Raw genomic sequence first — 17,509 nt, forward strand, 5'->3', positions numbered from 1 at the left:
GCCTCACTCCAATTCATAAAAATAGAAGATTAGACATTATTCTAAGTAAATTATACTTAACTTTCATCAAATTTCTCTCCAAGAAACCCTAATTTAACTCCAAGAAATCCAAAGCTTCATCACACCCTCATCAAGATCATCAAGAATCCAAATTTCTAGGTTCAAGAACATCAAGAAGAAGACTTCAAGAATATTAATAGGAATCAAAATTCAAGCTTCTTCATCAAATTAACCTAATAAGGTATGTGGGGTTATGAAAAAGGATATTTCTTTCATCCTTGTGCCCAAAACTAGTTTTAAAAGCTGAATTTACATGAATTTAATTTAGGGATCATACCCAATTATCATTATTTGAAGTTTATGAAGTTGCAAATGACTTAAGTGTTGAATTGTATATCTACTTTCACATGTTTATGCGTGAGACTTGATTTCACATTGTGAGAATTGAATTTCATTATCTTAACTAGAATTGTTAAAGTATTTCAAGATTATTCTTGTTGAGCATGAAGTTTGTTGTGATTTGACATGATTTTCAAGCATAAGTTATAAGCCCTAAGTTTAAGCCTTGATATTTCAAGAAAGATGATGTTTAATCATTCTTTGATAAGCATGTATTTAGATTTTAAGCAAGATTTGATCTTTTGATCCTCAACTAAGATATAGAATCCACGCATTTAGTTTTGATTACAGATTAAAATAGACAGATACATAACTGGTTTTCATTATAAACGTTTATGTTATTTTTAAGGTGGATTTCCTACAGAAGGAGCATATAAGTAAGAGAGTATTATTTAGCACCGAGTTTGGTATGTGTCTCAGTTCATATGCCCCAAAACTACGAGCTAATGTAGGTTCAGATTATTCAGATTATTCCCATTTATATGGATACAGATACAAATTGGGATCACTCAACTCAGGTTATACTCCTTGGTAAGAGTATGATGCCTCTCCCCAACTTGAGGTTTTCCCCTTGGAGAACTAGACGTTAGACACCATGATAGCTCGTATGGTGTATGTTGATTAAAAGAACCTCCCTAAAGTCCTAAGATAGAATAACAAAACAACTTTTATAAACTAAGTCTGAAGGCTCACAAATTTACTCAGATATTGTTTACATAAGACATAAACTATTAGATTTAAGTGTTTAGTTTTCACATGATAAAGGTGAGTCCTTTTTCACATAGCATGCATGATTTGAAACCCGAATAAGAGTATAGATTTTTAGAACTAAGTGTGGTGGCTCACAAGAATTACTTTTATAATTTATTACTCATGATTTATGATTTGTCAGTTTTAATTATTTAAGCCAAGGTAAGTCACTCACACTTAGCATGCAATTTTTGAAAGTTTGTTTGAATATTGCATTATTTTTTTACTTATGCATTCACCCCCATATGCTTAGTACATCCAAAAGTACTAATCTACATATACATCTATGTGCTACATTGTTTAATAATGTATGTTGAGGTGCTTAGTTTCAGCAGCGTGATTGACCGCGAGCATCTCTATTTACATTTTGACAGTTGGTGAGTCCTCATAGTTTGAAGACCTATTTATTTAGATTTTTATATTTATGTAGTATTTGATTAGTTGCTTTCAGTTCAGTTCGAGTCAGCCGAAGATCTGTGCCAGTGGCTCTCTAATTAATAGTAGTAGAGGCTTGTCCAATTGTCAGTTACATTTCTAATTTAAAGTGTTAATTGTTTAGACTTTTAAGTTAAATACTTTCAGACATTATGTTCAGTTAAATTCAGTTTAGTTCAGACAGTACTCAGTATTTCTGTGTTATAACATGCTTAGATTGTCCTTGTTTTGAGTTTCAAAACTTGTAGAAGGCTAAAATGGTTAGTTGGGGCTACACATAGTCCTAAGCACCTTGTTACATCTCAAAAAATGTTTTTAGGTGTCACAATAATGATGTTAATGATCATACCTTCCAGTTTGAGTCTGGCTATACATTATACCATGATGATTATACTTACCTATTCGAGTCTAGCTATACGTATTATATTATGATGATATACTCCTTAAGATATGATGATATTAGAATATAAGATTGACAATAGTGACTTTAGCTAAGTTAAAAAATGAGGAAATAGTTATAATATGACATGTTATTAAGGAATTCTAGAGACACCATGAATAGTTGATGAATAATGATTAGTGATAATTGATTATTAGTTGGTGTATAATTATTAGTGGATAATTAATGATTTGGTGATAAATAGTGATTAGTTGATAATTAATGACTAGTTGATAAATGATGGTTAATGGAAAATGATGAATATGGTATGGTATGGCATGAAAGAATTATAGTTGTATCATGATTATTGATAAATAACGGTGGCGGGTTATATAATATTATTTGTACCTTTCTGGCTTATGGGGGCTTGGGATGGATTATTGACTTTTCTGCACTAATTGGCGTATGAGGGCTAATTTAGTATTTATGAATGCATATATTGACACTTTACGTTATGTTAAGTTATTATTTCGCTCTACTTACTTATCTATGTAAAGTAATGTTCGAATGATTAATAGGTTCGTCTCCTTGCTATTATTGAGTTATACTATCTTGCATTTTATAATACTTCAATCATGACTTAGCTTAGTTGGTCCTTACTAAGTACTCATTGTTTTGGTACTCATACTACACTTTTGTACCTTCTTGGTACAGATCCAAGTACTAGTTGCCATCGTTGATCAACATTCATGCTATGTTGATTTCCAGAGATAAGGTAAGCTCTTAGTGTTAGAGTCACCTATTTCTTTCTATCTTACTTATCCCTAGTCTTTAGTTTTAAGGCAAATTGTATTGGCTATTTTATGCACTTGGGTTGTATTTGTAGATTCTCTTATACTGACTCAACCAGGTCATGAGATGGAATTTATATAGTGTCTACCTTAAACTATTCATATTGCCTTGCTTATTTTTTACATTAGATTGCCTATTTTGCCCTCTTGTGGTATTTCCACCAAGTTAAGCTATTATGTTTAGTTTTGAGTTATGATTTGACTTACCTACTAGCAGGATAGAGTAGGTGCCATCATGACTCGTAAATTAAGTTGTGAAAAATTGGTATCAGAGCTAGGTTACACAGGTATTGTTAGTACAAGAGCAAATTTCTAGTTAAGTCCTATGGATTGGAATAATGACGTCAATTTCCTATCTTTAAAAGGCTATGGAACATTCTTAGGAGTTCCTAACTCTATTCAATCACTTCATATTAAGATTCTAAGTTGGTTTATTGAATATTCCCTTAACTTAACTCTTTTACAAATAGCTAGGACACATTCTACTACTACTCAAAATGGGGTTTTGAGATCGATCTTAGGAATCCTACTCCTATTCATGGATGAGCTAGAGGTTGTAGATAACCTCAAAATGTAACCCCAGTTAGGGAAAAATATATAGGGCCTCAATCATACCCTATTCTTGCTCCTAAGCCAGATATTCTTTTGCATTATCAAGCGGTGGGCCAGGGACCATCCTAGGCTCCATTAGGGTTTATTTCTTCTTCAGTGCTCAGAAATACTTTAGTTCAGCTTTTGGGTTTGTTGTTGGTGAACAATCTACTTATCAAAGTGGTACTAAGGATCCTAGAGTTTATATTCCTCCTACGTCAGTCGTTACGCAACTTGTAGTAGCTCAGCTAGTGGTTGCCCAGCCTGCTATATCTATTGAGGAGCAGAAGATTTTGGGTAGATTCTTGAGATTGGCTTTGCCTAGGTCTTCTAGTTCTCTAGGTGAGGATGCATATGAGATTTTGATTTCTTATGAGGATAGGCTCTATAATCTGATCCTTGCTGAGACTTGTGGTATGGATTACACTACCTTTCAATTAGACTGGGTTGCACGACATTGGTGCAGAGATTATCTTGATTCCAAGACAATTGGGTCTTCTTCTTTGACATAGACTGAGTTTTTTGAGATTTTCTTAGAGAAGTATATGCCTCGTGGCCTCAAGAATCAATTGAGATATTAGTTTTTCAGATTAGAGAAGGGCTCTATAATAGTTGTACATTATGAGGCTCATTTCCATGAGTTGTCTAGATATGTTACTTCTATTGGGTATTGAGTATGAGAGGGTTTATTTCTTTATGTGAGGATTGGGTCTTCCTCTTCACATGTCTACTCAAAGTTTTGTTATTGTGGGTAGGTCTTTTACTGAGGTTTCTAATCATGCCTAGGTGATGGAGGAGATACATCACGACGCCTGTGGGGGTAATAATAAGAGGCCTAGGTATCAAGGTGATTTTAATAGGAGTCGTAGTAGTTCCTGTTTCAAAGGTAGCAGTTTTAATGGCAGATATCCTCTATATCTATAGTATCAGCCTCAGAGTTAGCCCAGTCAGCCTGTTCAGGAAGTATTTTAGATTATTGGTGGAGGTTAGTATAGTGCCAGTAATCGCCATGTTCAAGGTGTTAGTCAATCTTCGAGGGGTTCATCTTCTAGTTATTCTAGGCGTGGTGGCTATTACGGGTTAGTCGCATCTTCTGCTGGGGTTCAGCTTTTGTGGAATGCTATTATTATGGAGTTAATAGTCTTTATTGATAATATTTCCCTACTCGTGGGGAGATAGATGCTTAGTTCTTACAGTTCCCCCTATTAGAGCAATATATCCCTCAACTAGAGATAGTTATCTGGATTAAAAAGGTGGTCCCTACGATTCTTGAAGTGGTTCTTTGGCAGGCAGGATAGGAGATCGATCAGGAGCCTAAATAGATGGCAGTGATCAGTTGTATATAGTACTTGCTATACCCGAGGTTGAGTCTTTAGATGATGTTATTAAAGATATAATTTTATTGTTCTGTCAATCGTCCTTTGCTTTATTTAATTTGGAATCCACTTATTCTTATGAATATTCTTGTTATGCTCCACGGTTAGAGTTATCTTGGGATTTATTATCCATGCACTTCTGTGTATCTACTCCCGTGGGTGATTCTCTAGTAGTAGCTCAGGTGATTAGATCTTGAGTTATGACTATTAGAGATATTGATGCTCATCTTGATCTTATTATTATAGATATGCTGGATTTTAATATAGTTTTAGTCATGCACTAGTTATCCCACTGTCATGCAGTCATGAATTGTTTTTTCAAGACTATTACCTTAGATATGCCCAATATACCCCAAATCATGTGGCAGGGAACTATTAGCTGCGAGTCGATAAGGATCAATTCTTATATATGTCCTAGAAGACGTATCTTGAGGGGTTGCAAGTCTTACATCACTTTTATTCATGATGTTAGAGGGGAGATCCCGTCATTTTACTTTGGCCCTATAGCTTAAAAGTTTCCTAATATTTTCCCTACTGATCTACTTAGTATACCTCCTACTTGTGAGATTGAGTTTGTTATTGATCTGAAGCTTAGCACTGGATATATTTTTATGGCACCTTACCGTATGGCTCCTGTCGAGCTTAAGGAGCTAAATTCTCAGGTTCAATATCTTCTTGGTAAGTTTTTATTAGACCGAGTCTGTATCCTTGGGGATCTTCTATGTTGTTTGTGAAGAAGAAGTATAGCTCCATACGTATATGCATTGATTGTACGAAGCTTAATAAGGTGACGGTAAGGAACTATTATCCTATGTCTCGCATTGATGACTTATTTGACTAGCTTCAGGGTTCAATAGTGTTTTTCAAGATTGATTTGAGATCTGGTCACCATCAGTTGAGGGTTCAGCTTGAGGATATCACAAAGACAACTTTTAGGACTCGTTATGGTCATTATGAGTTTCTAGTGATGTCCTTTGGAATGACTAATGCCCAGCCGCATTCATGGATTTGATGAACTGGGTGTGCAGACCTTATTTGGATTCCTTTGTGATTGTGTTCATCGATGACATCCTTCTGTATTCAAGGAGTAGAGAAGAGCATACACAACATTTGAGGGTTGTGCTCCAGAATTTGAGAGATCCTTTGCTTTTTGCTAAGTTCTCTAAGTGTGAGTTTTTGTTTGAGTTGGTGAAATTCCTTGGACATCTAGTATCTAAGAATAGGATTATGGTAGACTTAGTGAAGATTGAGGCTATTCGTGATTAGACTAGTCCTATATCTCCTACTGAGGCTCGTAACTTCATTAGTTTGGCTGGTTATTATAGACGATTCATCGAGGATTTTACTACTATTTCTGCACCATGACTAGATTAACTCAAAAAGAGATTCCTTTTCGATGGTCTAAGGAGTGTGAGTTGAGATTTTGAAAGCTTAAGAATTTTCTCACTTCAGCTTCTATTTTTCCTCTTCCTGTAGAGGGTAAAGGATTCATCGTGTTTTGTGATGCTTCCGATATTGGCTTGGGTTGTTTATTGATGCAGTAGGGTCGTGTTATTTCTTATTAAGGTGCACTAGTTCAAATAACCCACTCATGATTGTAGTTGGCGGTGTTAGTTTTCGTGCATAAGATTTGGAGGAATTATTTCTATTGTGTGCATTGTGAGATTTTCACCAATCGTCGTAGTCTTCAACATCTTATGACCCTAAGGGAGCTTAATGCAGAAAGCGTAGATGGATGGAGTTGCTTAAGGATTATGATATCTCTATCTTGTATCATCCAGGCAAGGCAAATGTAGTAGCAGATGCCTTTAGCCGAAAGGCGATGAGTATGGGTAGTTTAGCTTGTGTTTCAGTTGCTCAGATGCCATTGGCATGGGACATTCAATCCTTATCCAACTTGACAGTTTGCTTTGATATTTCATACCCTGGGAGGATTCTTTCTAGTATTGATATGAGGTCTTCACTATTTGAGTAGATCCGAGATTGTCAATTTGAGAATAGTAATCTTTATTTCTTTCTTACTTAGGTGCTAAGTGGTAAGTCCAAGAGGAGCACCTTAGATTCTGAGGGAGTTTTGAGGTTTGATAGCATTATTTGTGTTTCAAGGATCGATGACTTGATTCAGCTAATTTAGCACGAGGCTTATAGCTCTAGATATTTGATTCACCCGGGTACAGCTAAGATGTATAAAGGTTTGAGATAATATTATTAGTAGAGTGACATGAAGAGATATGTGGCAGACTTTGTAGCTCATTTCCTTTGTTGTCAGAATGTAAAGGCCGAGCAACAGCAACTAAGTGGTTTTACTTAGAGGTTACCAATTTTTGCTTGGAAATGGGAGTGGATTACTTTAGATTTTATTAGTAGTTTGCATCACACTTCTCATGGTTCCAACGGTATTTGGGTTGTTGTAGATTGGTTGACCAAGACAACATATTTTATTTCTATTTAGATGTCCTTCAGCACTGAGAGGTTAGCTCATATTTATGTGCGTGAGATAGTCCTTTTACATATTGTGCCCATATCTATCATTTTAGAATGGGGTTTCATATTCACTTCTAGCTTTTGGAAAGCTTTTCAGAAGGAGTAGGTACTCAGGTAGATCTAAGTACAACCTTTTATCCATAGATAGATAGCCAGTCCGACCAGACTATTCAGGTCCTCTAGGATATGCTCCAAGCCTACATAATAGATTTTGGAGGTCAGTGGGAGTAGCACTTAGCATTCGCGGAGTTTGCATATAAAAATAGTTATCTTTCGAGTATTGAGATAGTGATTTTTGAGGCTTTGTATGTGATGAGATATCGTTCTCTGGTTGGGTGGTTTGAGACTTCTGAGATTAGAGCCCATTGTACTGATTTACTTCAGGAGTTGTTGGATAAAGTTAGGGTAATTCAAGACCAGTTGAGAGAAGTTCAAAGTAGGCAGAAGGCCGATGCTGATCGTAGGATTTGCACCTTGAGATTTGGAGTTAGTGATCGAGTATTCCTCAGTGTTTTTCCCTTGAAGGGTGTGATGAGATTGAAAGAAAGAGAAAGCTCAATCCTAGGTATATTATACCCTTCGAGATTCTATGCACAGCTGGTGGGATGGCTTAGGAGTTAGCCTTACCTTTAAATTTTACTACAGTCCATCTAGTTATCCATATTTTAATGTTGCGGTGATATATTCCTAACCTATCTTATAAATTTACATAGGATTCAGTCAAACTTGATGAGCGGTTGACCTTCATGGAGGAGCCTATGCTTATTTATTCTATTGATGTTAGGCGGTTGCGCACTATGGGAGATTCCTGTAGTTAAGGTTCAATAGAGGCACTTCCCAGTAGAGAAGGCTATGTGGTAGTTTGAGAGACAGATTAAACCCAGTATCTTCACCTATTCGTGGCTTCAGGTATATCCTAATCCATAATGTTTGCAGACGAAAGTTCCTTTAGTAGTGGATATTGTACGGACTATTCGAGTCATTTTCCATATTTCTGCTTATTTTCACCGTTAGAGCTTTTCTACAGTTTTCCCAAGTCATTTATAAGTTATTGAAACTGACAGTTTAGATACCCAGCAATTTATTTGGTTTTTATAGCCAATTCCCTATTTTGAAGTCTTCGCTGGTTCTAAATGGCCATCAATCAAACACTTCAATCAAATGACCTTGAATGTAACTTTGACTATTCAGCATCTCCACAATATTGATTTTAGGTTATAAGAGCTCTTGGTTCTGGTCTTAAGGCACCCAAACACATTTTAACCTATTGGTCAGAAAGTAAAGAAAATAAAAATTAGGTGTAGGGCCTACTATTAGTTGAAACAACCTTGGATGGAAATTTTAAATGTGCCATTGAGTTTGGAACATCGAATTGGTATGGTAGCATAGTTCTTTGTGTATACGGGTTCCTGATGAATCCCGAGGGCTTGGCGGAGACTTTTCCAAGTCTCAGTTATATCTAGTACATCGCGATACCAATGGTTTTGGCTACGATCGTGAATCATGAGTAGGGCAGCAAAGGCCGCGATCGAGAGGCTAAGTGTTGTGATCACAATTTCCTCTGTAGCCCCAAATCATAGAAATCACAAGTCTCGGAGCGCGATAGCAACACTCGAGAGCCTGGTATAGGTATAAACAGATCCTTTTTGCATGATTTTGCCATTATTCATCCATTCCAAGAGAGATAAAATCTTAAATAATGATATAGCTTGAAATTGAAGTTTGTGGGTGATTTGGGAGCTTGACTAACACTTATTTACGCAATTATTTTCTGATTTGTGGTAAAATTTCACCCTTTTCATTATGGATTTTCTCATTTCTTGTTAAAAAATTCAAAACCTTGGAGGCTTGATTTTAGCTCCAAGTTAGCTCGTATCTCACCCATTTTTTAGTATAATAATTTCTTAAGCATGAGGAAACATTGGGTTGGTAGTAGAAATGTGATTTCATAAGTAGGACCCACATAGGATTTTGATATAATTTTTGAACCCGAAGCATAATAGTTCAATATGGATATCGATGTTATTGTATTGATGAGTAAAATATGATTTTGATAATTTGCATTTTATGAAAGATTCACAAAATAGAAAATCGATGATTTAGCTGATGTTTTTAGCTTTCTTCAGTGTCCAGGTAAGCTTGGTTTTACCCCTGATTGAGCTAATTCATCGTATGTTTATGATATTCTGTTAGATTTGTGATGCGTTTTAGGTGTTGTTCTGACAAATTGAAATACTTGAAATTAGTTGAATCATTTAGGCTATTTTGAATATCATTTTAGGCATAATTAGCCTAGTTGAATATTACCTTAGGTAAAGTTGACCTTGTATGCTCCTTTTAAGTTGGAAATACTTTACTTACTCTTCTAATAAGGAGATTATCCTAGTCACTTGAGTTTAGGGCGAAATTGACCCTAGTTGTCATTTTCTTGGATGGAATTGGCTTAGTTGTTCTCTATTGGGAGAAATTACTATCTTAGGGCTAGTTATGGCTTATTGAACATCTAATAATGGATTTAGATACCTTATCCATGTTCGGGTAGACATTGCTTGATAAAGGATTTTAAGGATTTAGAAGCTGGACCATCAACCCACCTTAGGCCAAGACTTATGTTAGTCATTGAAGACATTTATTACGCTTATGTACATATAATAAATATTTATTTATGGTGATTTTGGGATGTCTTGGTAGTTGATGGTTATGATGGCTTGGCATTGGAAGTAACACTTATAAATTATGCTATGTATAACTTAATGATTAAGTAAATAATGAGCTAATTAGTTATGTTATTAAATTAGCCCTTGATTATGATATTGACTATGCCATTGATTAGGCTATAGATTGGACTATTGATTTTTCTTTATGCTATACTTATTGATTATGTTATTGGTTATGCTAAAAATCATGCTTATTAGCTATATTGATGATTGTGCCATTGATTATACCTAAGGCTATGCCTATTGATTATGTTAATGATTATTTTATTGGCCATGATAATGATGAGATAACTATAGGTATAAGTCCTAATATTAAGTATGCTATAAATTATGCAAATATTAGTTTGAGTCTGGATAGTGATGATAATATTGATTATTTATATCTGGTGTAAGTCCAAAGGATGGCTATGATATTGATAATGATAATGATGATATTAGTAATGATATGGAGAATGATATCCATGATGATATCTGTTATGATGTTGATGATTATACCTATCGATTCGAGTCTGGCTATATGTACTATACTATGATGATTATACTTTTTGGTTCAAGTTCGGCTATACGTATTATACTATGATGACATACTCCTTATGATATGATGATATCAGGGTCTGAGATTGACAATAGTTATTCCTGCTAAGTCCGAAAATAGAGAAATAGTTATAATGTGGCATGTTATGAAAGAATCCTAGTGTATCATGAATTATTGATGACTAGTGATTAGTGATAAATAATGATTAGTTTGCATTAATGATTAGTGGATAATTAATGATTCAGTGATAAATAGTAATTAGTTGATAAATAATGACTAGTTGATGAATGATAGGTAATGGATAAATGATAAATATGGTGTGGTGAGCATGAAAGAATTATAGTTGTATCATAAGAGTTGATACATGACGGTGGCAGGTTATACTTTCTTGTTTGTATCTTCCAGGATTATGAATTGCGATGGGTTATTTATTTTTTGCACCAATTGGCTTATGGGGGTAAATTTTATAGTTATGAATGCATGTGTTGGTGCTTTATGTTTTGTTATGTTATTAATCCAGTTTACTTACTTATCCATGCGCAGTGATGTTGGAATGGTTATCAGGTTTGTCTCCCTACCATAACTTTGCTATATTATCTTGGATTTTGTCATACTTATATCAAGACATAGCTTAGTCGGTTGATGATGCCTATTGAGTACTCGTTGTTTTGGTACTCATACTACACTTTTGTAGCTTTTTGGTGTAGATTTGAGTACTAGTAGCTGCCATTGATCGACGTTCGTATTGTGTTGATTTTCAGAGATAGGGTGAGCTCTTAGAGTCAGAGTCGTTCATTTTCTTGTATCTTACTTATGCCAAGTCTTTAGTTTCAAGACAGATTGTATTGACTATTTTAGACACTTGAATTGTATTTATAGTTGCTCTTATACTGGCTCTACCAGGTCGTGAGATGGTCTTTATGTAGTGACTTTCTTTAAACTATTTCAATAGACTTGCTTATTTCTTGTGTTAGATTACCTATTTGCTCTTTTGGGGCATTTCCACCAAGTTAACCCATCGTGTTTAGTTTCTCATTACGGTTCAGCTTATCTACTAGCGGGATAGAGTAGGTGCTATCATGACTCATAAATCAAGTTGTGACAACTTTAAGCTAGAGGTTCCTTATGATATTAATTCATCTACAGAGCTCTTTAATCACTAAGGAATTATTCTTAACACCTTTTTGTAAATTTGAAATCATCAAATTCAAGTCTATACGCATTCATCAAATGAACCAGATCATAGTTTAAAAATTTAAGGCATTACAGGAGTCTTGAAAAAGCACAACCGAATAAGGGAAGTGTTATGCCAGAAAATAATGTGTTGTGTGAATAAATTGAGGACGCGAATAGGAAGGTCTGGAGGACGCGAATTAGGGCAGAAGACTAGGGCCGGTTTGGGTCGCTAGTGTGGGGAATTACTTGGTGGGGGTTTTATTCTTGTTATGATTCCGTGTTCCATGTTTTATTACGAATCTGTGTGCTTTCCTCTGTTTTCTAATACTTATGGGTGCCGTATTTATGTTATGTAATCTAGTTCTGTGCTGTACTATGAGTTTGTGTGGTATCTCGTGATTGAGCCGGGGGTCTATCGGAAACAGCCTTTCTACTTCTTTAGAGGTAGAGGTATGGACTGCGTACATCTTACCCCCCAGACCCCACTAGGTGGGAATACACTGGGTTTGTTGTTGTTGTTGTTGTTGAATAAATTGAGGAACTCAAATGTGGTTTGGCTTTGAAGAAGGATCCAATTGATGATCCAGAAATTTACTTGAATTTAGCATTGCCACTTAATTTTCACTTGTATCAAATGGTAGTCCTAAACACAAGCAAGTTTCTGAATCAAGTGGATCCTTCTTCAAAGCCAAACCACATTTGAGACCCTCAAATTTTACATGAAACACTTAATTTTCTAGCATAATTAAGTGAGTGTCACCGCGCCTACTTATTTGTGGCAGCATACTTATTCTTGAAAAATGTTTTATAAAATTTTCATATACACACAGTTACAGTCGTATGCACCAATTACTTTGTATCCACCACTGCTTAAGCTAATTGTGCGTTCTAACAAACATTAAGAGTTTGCTTGCCATGCTTACAAGGAATGATTAAGTCCGTGTAAGCTCCGGAATTGGTTGTGTTATTGTGGTAACTTTCTCTTGTATTGTGTTGTATTTGTTAGAGCAAGTTATTCGAGACCTTTGCTGCTCCTTTCACCAAGAGAGGACCGTTGCTTAAATTCCTGATATTAGGAGGTGGCTCAACTCTTGCATACTTCAGTTCAACAGCATCAGGGGATATACTACCAATTAAGAAAGGGCCGCAACTACCTCCCAAGCTTGGTCCACGTGGAAATATCTAATCTCTTTTCAATCAAGCTTTCCCAATCTTCATTTTGTAATTGATGCATCTTTCCTCAGCTTATAAGTATTCTTGAAGCCTACCTTAAACCTTTGTTACAAGAAGGTAAATTTTATGGCATTTGGTTTATCTTGTTACTAAGTTGAATCTTTCTAACTAGGTGTTATTACAATATCCGATTTATCGTACTAAGATACTACTTTTGTCTGTTCAGGGAGGTGTCAGTGCCTATTTGATGTTTTTATTTAAGCTTTGTTTGGGAAGTCAATAACCTACTTTGACTTCAAAGAACCATTTGGAACTTCTAACTTACGACAAAACAGGAAGCACAATGCTTTAAATTTGGATCACCATGTCAAGTCACTGACTTCGTATTTGCTCCACAGCTTCTATCCGTGGGAGAGAATTGAAAGGAAATATTACTTGTAAATTGCAAGGGAGTTGCTTTAAAACCAAATGATTATACTATACGCCATATAAACTCCAAGTTGCAGAATTTAGAACTCTTTTAGCAGAGGCTATCCAAGGTAAGAATGGACTACAAAAGGTCCATAATTTCCATGGTCATTTCTCAACGAGGTGACATCTTCTGCAGAGTAAATCATTTCAAAATGTGCCACACCAGCAAGTCTACTAACTATATATTCCCTATTTACAACAGGAATGACAGTGAAATCCTAGGTGTGTGTGATTCATCTCAGTATGTACATTTGACGATGATCGTGTCTTTAATGAATTCCTCCTACTTGCCTCTGATGAGTTGATCAGTTTTCTGCAGCGATCTCATTTAGTGGCGTGCCGTTGGACTTCTAGCACCAACTAAGTTATCTAAGTAAGAAATTTTCTTGTTTGTGACTATATTAGGTGGTTTCTTTGCTTCAATGTCTATGTCATCCTTCAAATCTTTCTTTGTGTCATTTTCTCCTTGTTCCACTGTCCAACCCATGAAATCTAACAGTGTCATTGAAGTTGGATTATCTGCAGCATTAAGCTTTTCTACTTCTTCCCTAGCATTTGGGAATTTTCCTGATGGTGATACGCGTAGTGAATCTCTTAGAGGAGACCTCTTTACTTCAGTACTTGAAGGATTTTGGGCCATAGCATCTGCTTGGAGAACATCTTCAATCCGTGACATGACTGTGTGTGCTCTGCTCTCTATTATTCTTGAATAGCTTTCTAAAATAGCTTGCCCCACGTCCTGTAAAGTAGAGAAAATAGCAGGTTATAACTTACTAAAAAGGACACCAAATAGATCCTTTTTACCGTTGCAGCATATGTTTGAATCCATTAGGACATCAGGAAACTAAGATAAGGAACAATGAATACCAGATGGATATTCGGGTAACAATCAAACATATCCAATTGGATATCTTAGAGAAACAATGAACGAGTCTAAGTTCTCTAGAATATAATTACAACTTTGGTGGTAGATAATTAGATGTTGCTTGTTACCCCGTTGTATTGAATTTTGCTAATGTCTAGAGATGACTGAGGAATTCCAGGGAATCGCTGCTTAAGAACAAGCAAGATAGTCTCTGCTCTGTCTTCAAAGATTTCTCTCTTCTCTACACTAACTGCTGAACCCCATGCTGACTTCCCATCTTTAGAGGTCATCTTTCGTCTCCAAATAATTACAGAAGCCTCAAGTTTGTTCTTTAGGTCTAAAATTTTATGTTCTGAAGTCAAGTCCATAGTTGTGAGGAAGAAGTCAGGATCAAAGTATTCATCAGTGATGCTCCTATAGATCGCATCTCCAAGACTTGCTCTCCCATTCTACACATAAGAAGAGGAAATATTAGATCATGATGTTTTATTATATTCCACTACGTAGAAAGAAAACAACTTCGATGAAAAGACAGTAGTGTGACATTTCTATAAGACTTCTAAGTTGAAGATTTCTGTTTGTTCTTGTACCTTAGGTAACGAGTCAATGTAACTTTCAGGGATTTCCATTTCTAACAGGACTTGAGCATTTATCGCCATGGCTGCTTTAAGAACTTGGTTGACTGAATCCTTCTGAAATTGCAGCCATTTTCTTGTAACATCGGACAGGCCTTTAGGGGGAACTTTTGGAGTGGGTATCCACCATTTGTCATCTTTCCTCCCGTCCTGTGATTCGTCATCCTTTGATATATAGGAGAACTCATTTTGGTCTTTAAAGCTATCTAAGCAATCCTGTAGGTCATCAATCCAAGCTTAAGCATCCATAGTTATAGATTAAATTAGTTTGAAAATATGACTTGAATGAACTTTTTCTCTTACAAGAAGCATAGCATCTAGCTTGCGTAATGCTGGAATGTTCACTTGAAGATCAGTCCTCTGCTTTGTCACCATAACCTGACAAACAAAATTCATGTTCGCTTGTTAGATGTTAGCTTGATAAAAGATATATGCGAGGAAGAGTGTCGGGGAGAGAGTTACCTCCATGCATGTTCCATCTTTTGATATTTGTTTAGAAGGAACAAATTCAACAACATGATCTGATACAGATAACAGCCAATCGATTTCTCTTCTCCATTTGGCTTTTCTATCTGCTGGCATAGGCTCTAATCTCTTCTGCTCCCCAAAGGCAGAAGCTGCATTTTGAGAATAGATAAAAGTATTGTCTGAGAAAAACTTCCATATAATCTCTCCATCAAAACAACAAGGAAACATTGACATCACCACAGAAGAAACTGTGTGAAATATTTTGTAATATTCAAAAAAGAATGAATGCCATATAAAGTGGAACCGAGGTAGTATATGCATCCTATGATATGGTGTATTTGAGATACCTGCTAGGTTTGTGATTGCATTTGACAAGGCCAGTGCCGAAGACACACCCTTTCCCCCACCAGACATATCCTCTCCAAGCAGCAACTTTGCAAACTTCTCCTTCATCAGCTCCATATCTATGTTGGAGCCCAATACAAAAAAGTAGGTTTATGAACAATGTGGCCAAAAGAGAAACATTTGGAAATAATATCACAAATGCTGAAACTTTTATTCCCACTAATATTCATCAAGTTTTGTCCTCACAAACTGAACGCAGGGAGAGGGGAAATAGAAATCTAAACACCCTCCGGAAACTAGGCACTACAAATGATTGAAAAGCGAGTATAATGTTCTTCATGTTTGCGTTCAATAGAAAATCAATAAACGAAAAGATCCTATCAAATTTTGGTCATGTCTCGAATAAAGGAGGAAGGACAGATTAGTTTGACATCTATTCGCTAATTGTCCATCTATGATAATTCGACATAACATTGAATGCATTGAAACGTGCTGCAGAAACGTCCAAATATGAGGCAAAAAACTTGCTAAGGATTCATGCAGATGCCCAAATTAGTCTGACATTGGGGCCTAATTGTTGTTATATTGTACTATTATCAAAAGACTAGATTTTCCCCTTCTTAAAAAGGGTATGACACAGGTACTTAGTTCGCCATGAATCATATTTTGTAACCATAGGGACAGAATTAAAAAATAGCTTGCCTGAAGGTTGGCTCTGCTTCGGGCGTGGGCTAGAGACAGCAGACGAATCATTGTCCAAACGCAACTTGATAGAATTGCTCCGACTAAGTACACCCCCAGTCTTTTGAAATTCAACAGGTTGAGCATTTAAAGGCATTGAAGCTTCACTTTTCGACGTGACCCTTTCCTCCCCTGAAGCCAATAATGAATCGTTGCTATTATTGGTCTCGATAATCACACTTCTTGTTTCCTGTCCGGTTACATCTTCAGACTTCCCTTTGAAATGCAACAACCTAGCCTTGCACATTTCTTTTGCTTCCTCAAGCGCTGCTCGAACCATCTTTCTGAATTCAAGCAAAATTAAAAATATCTTACGCAAACGACCATGCAACAATGTAATTGTGTTATTCTAAAACAAGTTGGGGTCGGTTATATGAAACTCGAGGAAATTTAGATGAGGATGAAGGGAAGGTGAAAGAAGGGAAAATAATGCAAAGTTTGATGTTTGGAGAAGGAAAGGGATTCTGCAGACAAAGAAGGAATTAGGAAAAGTTTTGCTCTTTTGATGGAAAGCAGAGGAGGAGATTTTGGTGTTAGTTTTTGTGAATTGGTTGAAAGAACGTGCGGCGCACGTTTTAGCAAACAGGTCACTTTTCTAATTGGACAACTTCATGAAGAAATTTCCCTCTTCCTGTTGCTATATAAAGAAAAAAAAAGACTTGATATTTAATTTATAGCGTAGTTTTTTGAAGAAGCAGTTTGGATGATTACGTATATGTGCTTATTTGGATTGACAATTTGGACCTAGCTTTTCGGGAGAATGCTGAGGCAATTAATGGCTAAATATTTTTTGCTATAAATAAAAGTCATACATCCCATCCCAAAAATAGATCAAAGGTGTGCAAACATCTTACTGTCTCCGTTTAAAAGAATTACTTACTTTCCTTTTTACTCCATTAAAAAAAGAACGGCCCCTTTGCTTTTTTTCGCAATACTTTAATTTCAACTTTCCACATGACATATCTAGGACCACAAGATTAAAGGACATTTTGGTACATTTGACACAACTTTAATTTAAGGTCGCAAGATTCAAAAGTCTTTTTTATTTTCTTAAACTTTGTGTCAAGTCAAAGTAGGTCATTTTTATTGAAACATAGAGAGTATTTGTTATTTCTTTC

The 17,509-nt window shown here is 35.9% G+C and overlaps 1 protein-coding gene across 1 annotated transcript; it reads right to left on the bottom strand.

The window, feature by feature from the left end:
* Positions 1-13,319: 13,319 nt before the first annotated feature.
* On the bottom strand, positions 13,320-17,042 carry LOC107849610 (rop guanine nucleotide exchange factor 12-like). Its single transcript, XM_047400321.1, has 7 exons — positions 16,353-17,042; positions 15,653-15,769; positions 15,300-15,454; positions 15,141-15,215; positions 14,793-15,053; positions 14,331-14,651; positions 13,320-14,076 (listed from the first exon to the last, which is right to left on the bottom strand). The coding sequence occupies exons 1-7, from the start codon at positions 16,669-16,671 to the stop codon at positions 13,666-13,668; spliced, it is 1,659 nt and encodes a 552-aa protein (XP_047256277.1). The 5' UTR covers positions 16,672-17,042; the 3' UTR covers positions 13,320-13,665.
* Positions 17,043-17,509: the final 467 nt, after the last annotated feature.

The sequence above is a fragment of the Capsicum annuum genome, chromosome 12 (assembly GCF_002878395.1).
Source record: "Capsicum annuum cultivar UCD-10X-F1 chromosome 12, UCD10Xv1.1, whole genome shotgun sequence".
In the NCBI taxonomy this organism is placed as follows: domain Eukaryota; kingdom Viridiplantae; phylum Streptophyta; class Magnoliopsida; order Solanales; family Solanaceae; genus Capsicum; species Capsicum annuum.

Coding starts and splice junctions, on each gene's coding strand:
- LOC107849610 (XM_047400321.1), bottom strand. CDS start 16,671: ATGGTTCGAGCAGCGCTTGAGGAAGCAAAAGAAATGTGCAAGGCTAGG. Junction 15,770..16,352: donor GAAGCAGAGCCAACCTTCAG/GCAAGCTATTTT, acceptor GCTCCAACATAG/ATATGGAGCTGATGAAGGAG. Junction 14,652..14,792: donor ACATTGACTCGTTACCTAAG/GTACAAGAACAA, acceptor TCTTATGTGTAG/AATGGGAGAGCAAGTCTTGG.